Source organism: Vicugna pacos, chromosome 14 (genome assembly GCF_048564905.1).
Source record: "Vicugna pacos chromosome 14, VicPac4, whole genome shotgun sequence".
In the NCBI taxonomy this organism is placed as follows: domain Eukaryota; kingdom Metazoa; phylum Chordata; class Mammalia; order Artiodactyla; family Camelidae; genus Vicugna; species Vicugna pacos.
Genome location: NC_133000.1, coordinates 77,030 through 93,635, shown reverse-complemented (window position 1 = coordinate 93,635; position 16,606 = coordinate 77,030). Strand labels below are relative to the sequence as shown.

The following is a 16,606-nucleotide window of genomic DNA, read 5'->3' as shown; positions in this document are numbered from 1 at the left end:
GTGAATCGTGCTTCTGTCCTGAGCTCTGTGTGAGAGGCCAGATCAGCTCACAGACTGGGGAGATTCTCGTGTGTGTGTGTGTGTGTATGAATCTCCACAGCTCAGGCTAGCGGGGTACCTCAGGGGCCCTTCACCTTTCTGCTGATCCAAGCTTGTGGTCCGCTTGCCTGAGAAAGTGCTGACGCCAGAGCGTAAAGCACTCTGTCCAGCTCTGGCTGAAAGCCCGCGGGAGGGACGCTGAGGGTACAGCCTGGGGAGGAAGAGCACAGAGAAGCACCGTCTGCACATGGACGCCTGGCCCGACACTTACTTCATGCTTTCCCATTTTGGAAGCTTGTGTGTTTGCCCTTTTCATCCGAGGACCTTCCCTCCCGCTCTCTTTCCTCTGGGCAGTCACCGCCATGGGCTACGTGTGTGTGTGGGCTGCCTTGCATATGACCAAGGTCCTTTCCCTTTGTATACATCTCATTATGTTTCTTACTTTTTCTAAACTTGGAAATGTTTAAAGATCTGTGCATCTTTAATTTATGCATCTCATCTATCGCATCTGACTGAGAGCACCCATGTGGGGCCCAGGATGCCCCTCCGCACCCCGCCTTATCCTGCCCTGGTGGACACTGAACACCTGCTCCTCTGCAGCACCAAATCCTAAAGGAAGAAGCCTTTGCAGCCTGGAAAATGCTGGACTCTGCTGTGTAGCAGGAGCATTTCCGAGGTGTCATGAGAGGGGTTTCCCCGGGGTCCATGAAAGAGCAAATGAATATTCACATGCAGACTTGCAAGGCTGCCCGACTAAGTGGACTCTCGCTACCCGTTTATAGCCTCTTCTGTGCCGATGGGAATTTGTAAGGAGCTCTATCATTTTTGCCCTTTAGAAAAACATAACTAAAGGTCTAAACTAGGGAGACTGTCAAAGCCTCAGGGTCCGCGTCACCCTGATATCTTACACAAAGCCACCCCTAAAAGCCAGTGCTGGAGGCGGCCAGCAGGAGAGCTGGGGGAGGCCTCACTCCGCCATTGTTATCTGAGTCCCTTCCCTGGCCCTGGGGGAGCAGGGGTGCTGTCTGGCCGCCGTACCACGTGAGATGATGAATGTGAAGCGACACTGAGGCACTACCCACTGCGAGCGCTGCTGTCATGGCTGTTCACCTGCAGGTGTGGCACCTCCCCTCCTCTCACCTGGAGGACACTGCCAGGGCTCCCTGGGAGAAGCCACAGTGTGGCTGCCCCACGAGTCCTTGCTTTGCCCGTCATCTGTCCTGGCAGCGGCTCCGGCCCCCGTCGCTGGGTCCCCACTGCTGCCCAGACCTGGCTGCTCAGTCATGCTGAAGCCCTGCAGGAGGTCCTGGAAGAATCAGGGCTGCATCAGCCTCTCAGGTATGGAAGTCCATCTTGGCTCAGGCAGTTTCGGCAGTTTCCAGGAGGAAGTGGGCATCTGCTCCCCCAGGCCGGGGCACCAGGGGCTGGGTTGTCTGGGGTTGGGGGCTGACCTTGAGCCCCTGGAGCTGCCGGCAGGCGCCCCTGTAGAAGGCCAGCATGTCATCCCTGTGCTTGCTCAGCTGGGCCGCCACATGCAGGCTCTGGTCCTCAAGCTTGTCATATAGCGTGCGGACACTGATGTCCTCCAAGGTTGTGGCCGGGGGTGGCTTCCCTGCAGGAAGAGGCCTTGGAGTGAGACTGTGGGATAAACAGGGCCTCCTTCCCCTCAGGAGCTGTCTTGACGGAAGAAGGAAGGATGGTGTGAGGCCCCCACGCTGGCCTGGGGCTCCGCCAGGGCAGCACCTGCAGGAGCTGAGTGTGAGGCTGAGGGATCGTCCACTGCCAGTCTTCCCCAGGCCTGGTGGGTGCATGTGGGGGGAAGGGAAGCCCCATCTGTGCTGCAAAAGCGGTAGGGGAATTCTCGTTCTGAGCAGCAAACGTGGGCCCAGCTCTGGCAGAGCCAGCATCGCCTCCTTCCTCTCTCTGTGGTCAGGGTGGTGTCTGTCCCCCGAGCTCACTAGCCGGTCAGTTGGGAAGAGGGTAGGCAGCTGTCAAGAAGGCCGGACTGGGTCCTCCACTCTACCAAGCTCGCCCTCTCCACTGCCCTGTCACACACCGCACAGTGAAGGGGAAATTCACCCTCCCCGAAGGGACCCGTCCTCTATCCAGAAGGGCCCTGTCCCACCTCCTCCTGTGGGAGCTCCCAGCCCTGGGTCTGAATGGAGGCTACCTTTGGGGGTTAAAGTGCCGGCCTCAGTCCTGACTCTGTGTAGCCCCTCCGTGTCCACTGTACACCCGCCCCCTGGTCACATCCCACCCACTGGTCACCCGTGAGGGGTGGCCCGGGTGGGAGGGTAGGCTCGTCCTGGACTCCGTCAGTCCTCTGCTCACGTTGAGGGGGCGCTGTCCTCACTGTCCAGAGCCTTCACCAGGAAAGTGGCGACTGGCCTCTAATCCCCATGCGAAGGGTGCTCGGGGGCAGCAGAGCCAGGCCTGCCCTGCATGGTGTGCCCGTGGTGTAGGGCGCGTGGGTGTGTGTGTGGGTGAGGAGGCCTACGTTCAGGTTCACACAACGAGCAAGACTTCATGTGCTCTGACCCCACGACCACGCTTGTAACGATTCACTTCACTGCCTCCCCCAGGCCCCTGAGCATTCAACTCACTTGCTGCGGTCCCTGCAAGTCCCCAGTTAAGAATCAGCAGAGGCAACGTCTGAGCTGTGTGAGCCCAGGTCCGGGAGAACTTACAGGGCCCTTCCCTACCCCTTTGCCCGCCGTCCGAGGGAGGCAGCCTGGGCAGTGAAGGGTCTTACATCTGCAGTGCCCCCTGCATGCCCCACTGCACACACTTCCTGCTCACTGTTGCGGTCGGGGGCCAGGTGGGGACGGGGGGAACTGTGGGTCCCCAGATCCCCCAAGGCAATACCCAGCTCTCCAGGTGCAGGAGGAGCTGACAGGGCAGGGGAGTGGTCCTGTAAAGGGGTCCTGGAGAGCAGTGCTCACGCCTGTGCCTTCCTTGAGCGAGGGCCCCCCCGAGCTCCTGACCAGCACAGTGAGGACCAGACAGCTCTTCCTCAGCTCAGCCCTCCCAGCCTGGGACGCTGGGCAAGCCACTTACATTTCCTTGTGCCTCAGGCTCCGTCTATAAAATGCGGACAGCACAACACCTGAACACACCTACTTCTAGGTTTTGTTGTGAAGGAGAGATGGACAGCTAAAGTGCAGAAACCCAGTGCTGTGGAAATACGAGATGCTCCCAGGAGCGTGTACATGGAGTGCAGGTTGGATGGGGGCAGGCAGAGAGGAGGAGGGCTTGCCCACCAGCAGGTACCTGTGCCCCGGGCAGCGGCCCTCCCTGAGGAATTGGCTCCGTCCTCAGAGCCCCAAGGACCAAGGTCTTCAGAGAAGGGAAGGCTGCAAAGAAGCACCAGCCTCAGTGCACAGACACACATGAGCGGCCCAGGGCTCGTGTGGCCCGGGGGCCAGTGGTGAACCCCACAGGTCAGCTTAGGAAGGGGCCCCTCCCGAGCCCACAGGGCCAGGCTGGGCTCATGAGTGTGGGCAGGGCCAGGCCTGCTGCAGTCACTGGGCTGGGCTGGGGCCGGGAGACGTGTGAGGGGTGAAGGGGACTCACCTGTCCCTGAGGGGCACATACTCCATGGGCATGTGAGGCTCCCCAAGGCCCCTCCACTGAGGCCTCCAGGTCTGCACGGGGCAGGCCTGGGCCAGCGAGGGTCTTAGCACGAGGCCCAGGCCTGTCAGCAGCACAGTTGCCAAGCCAGCAGCCAGCAGTACCCCTGAAAGGTGGGGCAGAGGGGCGGGGTCCTGTGACGACCTCCCGGAACCTCCCTAGGCTACAGTTTTGCATGGGCCTCAGTGGCTCTGGTTTCTCTTCCTGCTGCCTCTGGGCCTTAACTCCTCACAGCTCCTTGGGAAGCAGTCCTCATTCCTGCCCGGGGCTTAACCATGTCTGGGGCCGACTAGGGGTTCTCCTCCACCCTTGCTGTCTCTGTGGAATCTGCTCCAGTCTAGGGCCCAAGGATGAGGGGGCCCTCCTGGGACGCTGCTGCCCTGCCCGCCTGGCCCCAGAGCCAGGTCCCGGCTCGGTGTGGCTGGCTGGCCGCTTCGTGCCCAGGCAGGTTTGGGCCTCAGCCACGATGGGCAGTATTCTCTGTCCACCTGGCAGGCTCAGCCTGGAGAGCGGCTCATGAGGACGAGGAGGATAAAAGACAGGAAAACCCACAGAGGAGGTTAGAACAGGCATCTCTGGGACCCTATGACTTCACCCAGGGCTCTGCTCACCGTGGAGGGACCCCATTCACTGGGACAGGCCCCAGAGCTAAGGAACACAGGGCGAGCAGGGAGGGTGAGGAAGGTGACCCCTGGGGAGAAAATTCAGTTTCTTTGCCTGGCAAATGAAGCCCCAGTTCAAGACAAGCTTGTTCTTGTCCCCATCTGTAGTCTGGGGCTATGCCCAGAGTCTCAGGCTGGACACATAGCTGGGGTCCCTGCTGTGTGACCCTCTTCTCACACCCCCTCCACATCCCGGCCCCTCTGGTCTGTGGTCAGTACCTGAGATCACTGCCCAGTCTGGGCCCAGGTTTGGTAGCTGGTGCCTGAGGACACCGTGCCTGGCGAGGTGATGCGGGGAGGAGGGCTGCACTGGGGACAGGCCAGGGTCGCAGGCCACCCCCTTCTCCTTCACCAGCACCACCGTGATGCTCTCGGGCAGCCCGTTGTCCCGAAACACATATGTGCCCGGATCTAGAAACTGATGAGCAAACCTGCGGGGGTGCAGGGCAGGAACATAGGGAGAGTCTGGGTGGCCGCGAGCCACAGCCGGGCCTCTCCCCACTCACAGGAGCAGCTGCCTGTGATCCCACCCCTCCCACGTGGTCTGCAGCCCCCACCCCTGGGTCCTCCCATCACCCACCCTGACCCCAGGCTGCAGTCACCTGGAGAAGTTGAGGTGAGTCTCGTGCACCAGGTGGGCGAGTCTCCTGAAGGCCCCGAAGTCCCAGTGGGGGTTGCTGTTGAACAGATGCTGCCTCTGGTACACAGGGTAGTGACTGAATGAGCGATCTGGGGGATGAAACGGGTTGGCCTGGGTTCCAGAGGCTTCCTGACCCCACCCTGGGCAACCCACAGCCCGTCTCAGGAGACATGTTTCCAGTGAAATGACGCTTCATCCTTTCATGCATGTAATCCCGGTGCCAGGGCCAGACCTGTTGACCTGCAGAGAAAGCTGACGTCCCTTTGGGGTGCACATGACAGCGCCCTGGCACTCTCAGAGGTGGGGGCCTGTTCAGCTCTGCTCCCCGATAGCACAGGGCCGGCACGCAGCGGGCACTCAGCACATGCCATGGGGGTAGGGGGCCCGCTGGCAGGACACACGGGCGGGCCTGGCCTGGCCAGTCCCTCCGATGAGGCCTTTCCCATGCACATGCGTCAGCTCTTCTTACTGAGATCGGTCCCCTGCCACCCCCAACATGGGGCTCTGAGCTCACATCCCCGCAGTGTGGGAAGGAGACACACGGGGGCATGTCAGCGATGCAAACGCCAAGGCTCAGAGCAGGGGAGGCTGCGACAGGCCCGGCGTGTTCATGCGAGAGCTGGGCCTGGGAACCAGGGCACACACGTTCGTGCTGGGCTTGGTTTCCCGTGACTCCTGTCCCTCTTGGTTTGGCACTACCTCGTGGGGAGGACCCTGGGTAGTCACGTGACGTGAAACCAAACACAGCCTGCTTCTACCTGGGTCAAGTGCCCGTTCTGTCCCAATGTGACTAAAAGCCTGGACTGTGCCACACAGTGACCTATCCAGACACAAGAGCTGAAGCCTCAATTTCAGGTACCGGAGGCTGAGATCTTCAGTCTCTCCTAAACCTCAGTCTTCGGGCCACTATCCTGTTGCTTTGTAGGGGCACCCTTTGTACTGACTTGTTGCAGTTATAAAGCAATTAGCGAGACAGCTTACGTTTGTAAGCTCTGCCCCATATTTTATCTCCTCAAAATCCATTCCTTAAAAAAAAAAGAAAAAAACTTATTGGAGAAAAGAAAGCCACCCTGGGGCTGGCTGCCCCCTTGCCTGATGGGCCAGCTGCCTGGTGTCCGGGGAGGTCCCTATGGGTCCCGCTATCCTGTGTGTGAGCAGATGGGCGGGGTGCCCATCCCCCGCGTAGCACCTGGGGAAGTCCAGGTGGGGAAGTGGGAGGGAGTTAAGGTCTCCTGAGGGCTGGACCATGCTCAGTGCCTGGAGGAGGGACGCTGAGCCGGGCTGGGGGCTGGGGGTGGTGAGACCCTCTTCTACCAGGGAAGCTGTTTCACGGAGGAGGTCTCAGGCTTGTTCTGAGGTTCCTGGGGCGGGAGTCACGGGGAGGCAGACTTCACTCACTGTGGGGAAGACAATCCTTATAAATCCCAGGAAGGAGGGGCTGTCAGGCAGAGTTAGGTCCAGCCGGCCAAGGCACAGAGCAGCCCTGCAGAGGGGCTGTGGCCCAAGTCAGAGGTCATTTTGGTGAGGACCCTCTCCTCCCAAGGCACAGAGTTCTGACAACCCCATGTTGGAGCTGGAGCGTATGCTCCAAGATGTGTAATTGAGGCCCATAGTGAAGCAACCCATCAGGCCAAGAGCAAGGAGGCAGCACAGGCCAGGGACTGGCTGCTGTGAGGTCACGGGACAGCCGGCAGGGGAAAGATGATAGAGTCAGAGTGGGACTCACTGTGGGGAAGAATATGAAGCTGGAAAAGAATCACGTCCCCCTCTACCAGGCAGACCACTGGGTTTGGAATATGGGGGTGGATGCTGGGATCCTGGGGGACAGGGTACTCCAGGGCTGTAGTCCGGTGACGCCTTTGCTGCCGTGGGCTGGACACAGGTGGACCTGGGAGAGTTTTGAGGAGGAAAGCTGGCGGACCTGGGCCTGTTTGGGGAGCCACACACCCACCTTTGGGCCCCACCTGTCTTGCTTCCCTTTAAGGAGCAGACCCAAGGCTGCCAGACTCTCATCTCCCCAACACCTGAGACAGAGCTGAGAGATTTCTGAGGGGTTTGAGGTGGGCACATAGCTTCCCAGGGCCTCCTCTTCCTGGAAGCGTGCAGGCACGTGCGCCCCCCCCCCCAATCTGGGAAACCTGGGCTTGGAACCCCTCTCAGCTCACCAAGGAGGAAGGAGTCAAGCACATCCCCTCTGGAGATAACAAAGCCAAGCATGCCGTGGGGGCCACACTGGACCAGATGGACCCTGGCGCTCCCTTGCAAGGACTGGTCTGGGCCCAGGGTGCTCACTGCTTCCTGAGAACGAAGCATAGCATTGTGTACCCCAGGAGCGGGGACGGGCAGCGAGATTTGGGAGGGTGGATAGACAGAAACACAGACTGAGACATTCAGCACAGCCCTTGTGATGTGGTGCCCACCCCCAACCTCCCTCAGGACATATTTCCTTCCTCACTAAGCTTGCCTAGGTGGCTTCCTGATCCCTAGGCCGTCCTTGTCTTCAGAAAACACCCCGGACTCAACTCAGGTCCCTGCACTGGGTCGTTGTTTGCCTCTCTTTTCTTTCTACCTGCAAACGTGCTACTCATACGACAACCAGAAACATCTCCCTATCACCTGAAACTGCTGCCCAGTCCCTGACCTTTCAGTGGTGAGCAGACACACCACCCAGAAGCTCTGGCAGAATAATACCTAGGGCGAGCCGGACCCACGCCGCACTGGTCCTCTTGCCCCCACCTCGAAGAAGTAACTGAGGCCCTGAGACAGCCATGGCCACCTTGTAGTGGCCAGGAGATGGCCCTGCCTTGTGGCCAGAGGTCCAGGCGGGATAAGAGGCCCAGGTTTGGCTCCGGCAGAGTTCACACCATTTCTGTGACCGTGGTGAGCGGTTTCACGCCTCTGAGCCTTGCTTCACCCTTTTGTAAAGTGAAGCTTCTGGCGTTCAGATTGGGTCGTTGATGTTGACATAAGTTTCACTGCTGTCACCTGCTCTCTGCCCTTCCCTCCAGCTTGCAGACGGGACACTCACTCAGACAGCAGAAGACCAGGTAGGGAAGGCTGCTGAACACATGGGCTCCCCCTCTGCCGCCTGGTTTCTTCAGACTGGTGCTTGGGTTTCCCACAGCTGCGGGTACCTGGGTGGCCCCCTCTGCCCTGCCTCCAGTGGGCAGAGGCTGTCCCTCCATCCCAGCCCCTCCCTGAGCTGAGCTCACCCTCTGGACACTGTCCCCGGCCTTGCCCTTCACGCTGAGGACCAGCTTTCTGCCAGGTCCCCAGGCCAGGGAGAGCTGGGGGGCCCTGGCCAGACACTGGGCGTCACAGAGCTCCTCTGCAGAGACATACTCCCGGCACTGGCAGCTGTGGGAGAGAGAGGGCAGGAGGCTGGCCCCAGCAGGCCCAGAGTAGCTGCCCACTCCCTAAGGCCCCTTAGCCAGTGCTGCCTGCTCTGGAAGGACAGGGACCTGCACTTTTGAAGGAGGCCCTTGAAGGACTGGACAGCACACCCTCTTGCCCCTATCCTGCACCAGCCCAGGCATCTCCCAGAACGGGAGCAGTGCCTGGGACAAAGGCCTTGTCCTGGGTGGGAGCGTTTTACTTGGGGTGTCCTGCCCTGGAAGAGTGAGGAGGGACCCAGCTGCTCAGCCTGGAACACGCCTGCTTATTTAGCAGAACTCCCAGCACAGTGGTTCCCCCTCCAGTGCCTGTTCAGGGAAGCTCGACCCAGGGCAAAGGGCAGCTGGAGGTGTAGAACTCAGGCCCAAATCAGGCCCCTTGTGGCTTGGCATCAAGTCAGGCTCAGGCTCTGGGAGCTGCTCGTGTGCTGGGATCCTCCTCCTCCACCGGCACCTCCTCAGCCCGGGCTGCTTGCCCTTGGCCGTGCTGGCCTGGTGCCCTCTCAGGGATGCCCAACCTGCAGCTTCTGGAAGGATTCCAGGCTGGGTCCTGCCAGCTCCCTTCTGGAGGCCCTCCGGGGACAGTCAGGACACGCCTGGGGATGGTGGCTTCGCTCTGCTCATAGCAGCTTTGCGTCACTCACATGCCCAGTGAGGCGCTGAGCTCCCCACCCACTGGGCGGCAGAAGGAGGAGCAGTCGTGCTGCTGGGGGGACACGCACGTGCGGGTGGCGGCCAGGCGGATGTCTCCAGGCGAGCAGCGCTCTGCTACCTGCAGGAGGGTGTGGAAGGAGAGTCCTGGCTCGGGCACTGTGCAGGTTGGGGGTGCGCCAGAGAACACTCCAGAGAACATTCCAGAGACAGAGGAAGGGTCTCTGGGGAACCAGTCTCCTCCGAGAGGTCATTTAGTCAACGTACCAAGACTAGGGTTAGGCTTGAGGGTAGAGGGGACCCACACAAGTAACAGGAGACAAGTCAGCTCCTTGGAGAGATACACGGGAGGGAGGTCTAGCTCTGGGGAGACTGACCTGGGTTCCCACGCCACAGCAAAGGTGACCTCCCAGGAAGTAAACATGGATGGGAGGAGGGAAGGTGGGGGCTGGTCATGGCGAGACCAGTTTAGAGTGAGACTGAGGGCAAGACGGCCCAGAGGGAGGGCAGCCCAGAGGTCGGAAGGACCAGAGTGTCAGAGGAGCAGCCCAGTCGGGGGGCAGGAGGGAGCAGCGTCAAAGGAGCCGGTGCGCTGGCTGGGCCCACACTGCCCTTCTGCCTCTGGAAGGTGTGAGTCCAGGGTGGAAGGGGTCTGGGGAGCTGCAGTCCCTTCCCTGGGGTCACGTCAGGGAAGACATGCTCCCTCCTGAAAAACCCAATTTTTTAGGCCAGTGGGTAGCCAGACTTTCGATCATGCTGCCCAAGAGTGAAAATGACTGTGAAAAGTATTATTACAACATATGCTAGACAGTGTAAAAAAATACACAAATACAAGGGAAAATCTCATGAGAAGGAAATGAACATGAACAGTTTTGATATTTCCTTCTTGGACCCCAGTGGCTTGAGCACACCGATTTTGGGATGGGCTCTGTGAGGCCAGAGTGTTCCCTGTTCTCTGACCAGGGTAGTAGGGGTAACGGGTAAGGGAGTTTGCCCATTAAAATCAGGGGTGAGTTTTAGGTGCTACCCATGAAATCAGCCGCACCTCTGGGGAGCTGATCTGTATGTGATCCCATGATACGTCAGAGGTGAGCCCTGCCTCTAAGTAGCTGAGTTTTGTCGATAACCTGGTTTGCTCTCTGCACTTCACTCTCTTCATGTGTAAAGGGGGCAGCTTTGACATTCTGGGGACCAGAGGCAGGCCAGGCAGTGTGTCAGGCTCCACGCAGGGCACTGGGAGGCCACCTGAAGGCCTTGGGCTGGGCAGCAGCTCTGTGTGGGAAGGAGGCTGTCTCTGAGGGTGGGAGGGCTTGCGTCTGCAGGGAAGTTCGAGAAACAGAGATGATGGGGCAGGTTTGGTTTTCTTGGCTAGGGGGGCAGGCGGGAGGGGGCCCAGCTCCTCACAGACCTGAGTAAGGGTGCTGGGAGCCAGGGCCAGGTGGCCACGTGAAGGACAGACGCCCAGACCTGTCTAGGGAGCAGCTCCTTGTCCAAGCTGAGCGCCCTCAGCCGAGCTCAGACTTGCAAGGCCTGGGAGCCAGGCTGGTGAGCGGTTTTCAAATGTCAGTGACTGTCAGAAACATTTGGAGGCCTGAGGAGACCCAGCTGCTGGGTCCCCCTCCCGGAGTCTCTGCTTCACTCCGCCAGGGGCAGGGCTCAAGGATGAGCATTTCTGACAAGCTTCCAGGCTATGCTGATGCTGCTGGTGCAGAGACCACACCTGGAGAGCCACTAGTCCAGCAGAAGGAGGAGCAGAGCCTCTCGCACACAGGGGAGAGGGGCTCAGACAGCGAGGACTAACTGACTTAGGGCTCCAGGCATGTTGGAAGCCAATCAGGCTGGGGCCATGGCCAGGGGCTGTGACCGTCCCCCTGGGGGAGACGGTCACAGCCTGCCTCACCATGTTGGCTCTTCTCCTGTTTAGCAGCAGGGTCTGCAAGGGGGAAGGTAGACCCGCCTGGAATGGCACAGGTAGGGGAGAAGAAGGGCGGTGAGAGAGCAGGTGTTCAGGCTGAGCTCCTGTTGGACCTGGGCTGGTGGATGGGGTCCTGACTGTCGTCTTGTTTTTCTGTGGCTCAAATGCAGGATTAAGATGACTGAAATTGGAGATTTGGAGTCAAGGGGGAGACCTCTGCTGATTGAGCCCGGGACAGCACAGGGGCTTCTTTGCCACGTGGCTGGTTGGGCGAAGGGGCCCCCATACAGGTGTTGCTGCCTTTCAAAAAAAGGTCAGATCCAGGGCCTCCAGAGCTGGCTATGAGAGGAGGGGTTCCCGGCTGCCCCCAGGGCTCTGTGCCAGGGAGGGGCACTGCTCTTGTTCTAGCGACCTATCCCACCTGGGACGTGGCCCTTCCTGCTGTTTGTGACTCCTTGTTTCATGTGCTCCAGGGACAGACCCCTGCAGGGGCGACTCTAAGATCCTGTACAAGGCTGAGTTTCTGTGGTTCTCTGATAAGGAGAGACGTGTGTCTGGACCTGAGCTCTCTGCGGTCTTCCCATTTGTGCAGGAGCTAATCCCTGGGCACAAAGGGCTGGACGGGAACCAAACAGCCAACGGAGGTGCCTGGCACACAGGGCGGCCACCGAGGCAGTGCTCCCTTCACCCCCCAAGCCTCCCCTCCCTGAGGCCCCAGTGCGCTCGCTACCTGGGGCTGACAGTCCTCGCCACTGCTGCTCTTGTCCTCGGACTCGTGTCCTGCCTGGCAGATGCAGGAACTGTCTGACTTCTGGAAGACCCTGTTCAGGCCTCGGCATGTGCAGTGGGAGGCACCTGGAGGGAGAGAAGTCCCCAAGCTCATCATAGGCTCCTGACGGGGAGCCAGAGACACGAGGCAGCCCGGTAGGGCAATCAGACACCTGCCTTCACCAAAGTACTGACCTGAAGGGTCTCTGAGGGGAAAAATGAGCTCTTCCAAGTCTGACTTTGCATTAGAATTATCCGAGAAGCTTTTTAAAAACATTTGTCCCCTTTAGACCAATTAAATAAAAATCTCTGAGGGGAGGCCAGGACATCTACCTTTTAAAAACTTCCTGGAGAGCTTTATTGTGCAGCCAGGGCTGAGATCTAGCTATGCAGTTGAAAGTCCCTGACACCTGTGGAAGGCGCTGTTCCTACCAGGGTCACACAGAGCCTCGGGGGTGCAGGGGGCCGTCCTGAAAGGCTGGCCCAGGCTTCTGTCTCTAGGCAATGAAGGGGTGAGATCTGCAGACTGAAGGCCCCTCGAGACCTTGAAGGATGGCCTGGAATGCGTGGACGGAGCTGGGTAAGGAAGTTAGGGTTTTATTTGATTGACAAAAGGAGCCCAGGTGGATGTTCCTCTGGGAGAGGCAGTTGTGGGGAGGCCGAGACTGGGACCTTGCAGGGGACTGAGGTTCACTGTGGCTCTGGCCGGTTTGCCCCTGTTGGGATTGGCGTCTGCTCAGGGAGATTAAAAACTAATCAAAGTTTAGCCCCTGAAGATACCACTTGGACATGGTGCTCAGTAGCCAAAAGATCCTCAGCAGAACTTGTTGAATGAATTGATTAAGGCTGAGATTTTTTGCCAACATGGTTACAATCTCCCCCTGCATTCCCAAATTTAGGGACCATTAACAAGAAGGAGAATTATTTTTACTATAGAGAAGGATGGAAGTTACTCAATCCTGAAGTGACACAGGGGGTTTTCTCCCACAGTCAGATTGTCAGCTCTCTCCACTACCCTGAAGGCTAGAAAGTGCTTTGGCCCATCTGGACCCACCCCCGCTGAGTGAGACGTGGGCCCCATCATGATCCAGGGGTCTTCCATGTCTTCTCTTTGTCCAGAGCCGTGGGCTGCAAACCTGGGAACCTGGGTGCTGGGGAACTTCTTGCGTGAAGGAGTGACTAGATGGGTGAAGGAGTGACCAGTTATGAGACCTCATCCTCAGTGTTTTATAATTCAATTATATTAATTTCCTGAATAACAACTTTTTAAAAAAGTTTTCTTTTGCTAAAGAATACTTTGAACAAACGTCTGAACGCTTGGTGTGGCATTCATGCCTATAGATTCGACCACAGACCTTGAAAGTATCATTTTAAGTCTTTCCCCCACCATCCCAGCCCAGTGGGATTCTACTCACCCCCAGGTTCCTGTTTAAATACGTTTCCCCGAGCTTGCCCTGCCTCTGCCCTGCAGAAGCAGCTCTTTTCTGATTTGGAACCATCCAGACCTTTAGGCTCACTTCCTGTGGCGCTGACACTCCTGCTAGTTCTTCCTGTGTTTTCTTCCTTCTTCCTGTGAGAGCTGTCTTCGTATCTTTCACAGTGCCTCTGTGGCACTAACAGTTGGAAGCTAGTGTCTGTGGGCTGACCTTTAAATACATTAACTAAAAAGCCCCCACCTAATCCTGAAAGGGAAAGAGGCAGTTTACAAATGTGCATGTGCCTGCCAGACTTTTTCCTACCTGTGGCAGAGTAGCTTATTTCAGACCCATCTTCCTATGACATACAACTAGAAAAGCCAGAAAAAATACAGAAAACGTCTGTCTGAAGGCATAAAGAACTTAACTACAGACTTAAGAAAAAGGGCGGGAACACCCAGAGGACCGGCCCACATTTGGGACACACCCCCTGAAAGCCGCTGGGCTCTCAGATGACAGGCTGAGATGCGCACAGCTTCACGATGGCCCTCGAGGCCCTGGGGACACCGAGAATGGGGGGTCTCCGGTCAACACCACGAACTTCAGTTCGAGCCACTGAAGATCTGCAGTCAGGGATGCACTGACTCTCTCAAAACCTGGAGCCCAGGACTCCTTTCCTGAATCCCTGATGAACGGAGGGCTTTTGTTGCTACTGTGACTGCCTTCCAAAACGAAAGTGACTCCTCCATTCTGGAAGGTAGCAGCATCCAGAATTTCAAAACTTCTCTACAATTTTCAGTCACAAAGCCTAGCATCCAACTGAAACAAACAAACAAACAGAATAACAACCACAGCAACAAAACCAGACATGCAAAAAACAGGAATTGTTAAGAAATCCAAAAAACCCCACATGTTCAATTTAGGCTCCCAAGAGATCCAAATGTTGGAGGTGTGAGACATGACATATACTTTAAACTGTGATTTGCATGTTTGATAAATCAAACGACAAGATGGAGAATTTCACCGGGGGAACAGGGAACTATAAAGGAATAACAGAAAATCCAGAACTGAAAGATTCAATAGCAAAAAATAGAATATCATTAGATGCATTTAATAGCAGATTATATGGAGCTAAAGATAAAATAAAGTGAAATATAGGTCTGAAAAAAATCCCAATTGAATCTCAGGAAGAGAACATAAAAGATGAAAAATGCAGCAAACAACGCAAGAGACACGTGTGTGGTAAAAAGAGGTAACATGTGTAGCTGGAGATCCAAAAGGAAAGGGAAAAAACAAGGCAGAGTAAATATTTAAAAACATAATGGCTGAGAATTTCACAAAGTTAAGATACATCAAACCACTCAGGAAGTACTAAAGGAACTCAAGTAGGATTAACTCAAATAATACAAACAAAGTTTGCAGGGAAAAAACCCTCAGTTTTATTCTTAAAAACCAAAGACAACGAGAAAATCTTAAAACTACTCAAGGAAAAGTACATTTAGCTGCAAAGAGCAAATATAGGTGCTTAAATAAGACTCCTCAACAGAAACAATGGAAACAGAGGCCCTGGAAGCGCGTCTTTGAAACGCTGAACGAAAATCACTGTCAAACCAGAATTCTAGCTCAAGTGTGCCTTACGACTAGAGCTGAGGAGACATCTTTAGACAAACAAAACATCAGCCGATGACAGTTTAAAAGCATTTACAGTGGCATCAAGATACACGAAACGCCCAGGAAAACTCTGATTCTACGTCGGTGTAGACACAGTGCTGTTTTCTTCACTGTGCTCTGATTAGGCTTCTCAACTTCCACAAGACGTCCCACTCTAGTTACTACATTTTCCCTTTCTGTTTTCTAAAAGCGTTGTTGACTTCTTGTATAGGACATGAGTTAAGAGTCAGAATTCACCGTTCCTAAGTAGATCGCCATGGCATGGTCCTTTTATTGAGGAAACACTCATGTTTGTCATCAACCACACATCCTATATATAGCGGATCTGCTTGAGATCTGTCCTGTTCCGTTGGTCTTTTACCCTGTCCTAGTCAATGTAGCTTTATAATAAATCTTCGTATCAGTACTCTATGTCTCCCAACTTCATTCTTCTTTTTAAGATTGTCTTAGCTATTTGTGGCCCTGGAATTTCCACATAATCAGATCATATCCACAAAGACCATTGCTGGAATTTCTATGGGGTGGCATAGAATCAACAAATCCTTTGGGAGAGAGATGATATCTTTATTATATTAAGTCTTCTTATCTTTGAACGTGGCTTAACTTTCCTTTTATTTGTGTGTTCTTTATTTTTGTTCATTTTGGACAGCACTTAGACAGGACAGTACCTGGTAATTGCGCTTAATACTCTCCTAGAGAAAGTCCACCGACTTTCAGCCTCCATTAGGGGGCAGGTCTGCAACGAGCTAAATATGTATGATGTGAATGTCTTCAATTCCCCATTGTGGGACTATCTGGTTACTTCTCCTGCTTGCACAGTGGAGAATGGCTCACAGCAAAAACCACATGAAGACCACCTCTTTGAAATGAGGGAGGTGAGGAGTCAGCAAGGAGCCACTGGCACAGGCCGAGAGCTGTGCTGACAGCTCTGCAGCTGCCTCTACCACATGGATTCTAGGATAGGGACGGGCTTGGGGCCTCAGCAGCGTCAGACCTGGACTGGACAGCCTCAGAGCAGAGACCCAGCTCCCCGACCAGCATGGTGCTGTGGAGCAGGTGGCTCAGCCTCTCTGAGTGTATTCCTCACCTCACTCATCTACGTGTGGAAGTCACTGTGTGGACTCTTACTCTGTCCACACACACCACACCGAGACATAGTGTGGCTTCCATAGAACAACTATACTCAACGATACGGTGGTTTTCTGAAACCACTGACCCTCAAAGCTGCAAGGGAAGGAGAACTGGTGTACTTGGAGCCAGTATCTGCAGACAAGAGCAACCAGCCAGCTGCGGGCAGGCAGGCGCTCCGAGACTCACCTGGTGGAGAGAAAGCAGAGCTCCCGCAGGGGAGGCAGCCCTTCTGGCCTGGATGGGCACTGAAGGTGCTGGCGGGGCAGGGCAGGCAGTCTCCAGCTGCCCCTGCCTGGCTGCTGTTTCTGAAGGTTCCCGAAGGGCAGGGCCTGGGGCTGTGAGTCCCGGCAGGACAGTAGTGCCCCGCTGGGCAGGGCTGGCTCTGATAACTCTCTGTCCCTGGAGGGAAATGAGGGGAAGTTCTGAGCCACAGACTCCAGCTAAGGCAGGGTTTGAGCAATGGCAGAGGGAGTCCAGTGGAAGAATGACCTGCTGGGGGATGCGTGGAGGTGCAGGGGAGACAGCAGAGCAAATACAGGGGAGAATCTAGATTGTGGGGAGGACGGTGGAGGCCCTGTACCCGTTGTACCTATCCCCCACTTCCAGCAGTGCCCTCCTGACACCTGAACACGCCTCCATCTCTCTCCGCAGACACAGGGCAGTGTGCCTGGCATCCCTCACAAGCTGGGCAG

General features: G+C 56.3%; 1 protein-coding gene across 1 annotated transcript in view; it reads right to left on the bottom strand.

Moving 5' to 3' along the window:
- Positions 1 to 16,606, bottom strand: part of LOC116279249 (uncharacterized) — a 51,170-nt gene that overhangs the window by 11,555 nt on the left and 23,009 nt on the right. Inside the window, exons 18-28 of the mRNA XM_072975910.1 lie at positions 16,101 to 16,313; positions 11,660 to 11,784; positions 9,008 to 9,135; positions 8,184 to 8,328; positions 7,137 to 7,269; positions 6,698 to 6,859; positions 4,934 to 5,060; positions 4,551 to 4,762; positions 3,613 to 3,775; positions 3,310 to 3,392; positions 1,491 to 1,651 (exon numbers count right to left, since the gene is read on the bottom strand). Coding sequence (XP_072832011.1) covers positions 1,491 to 1,651; positions 3,310 to 3,392; positions 3,613 to 3,775; positions 4,551 to 4,762; positions 4,934 to 5,060; positions 6,698 to 6,859; positions 7,137 to 7,269; positions 8,184 to 8,328; positions 9,008 to 9,135; positions 11,660 to 11,784; positions 16,101 to 16,313 — 1,652 coding nt within the window. The remainder of the gene's footprint in view (positions 1 to 1,490; positions 1,652 to 3,309; positions 3,393 to 3,612; positions 3,776 to 4,550; positions 4,763 to 4,933; positions 5,061 to 6,697; positions 6,860 to 7,136; positions 7,270 to 8,183; positions 8,329 to 9,007; positions 9,136 to 11,659; positions 11,785 to 16,100; positions 16,314 to 16,606) is intronic.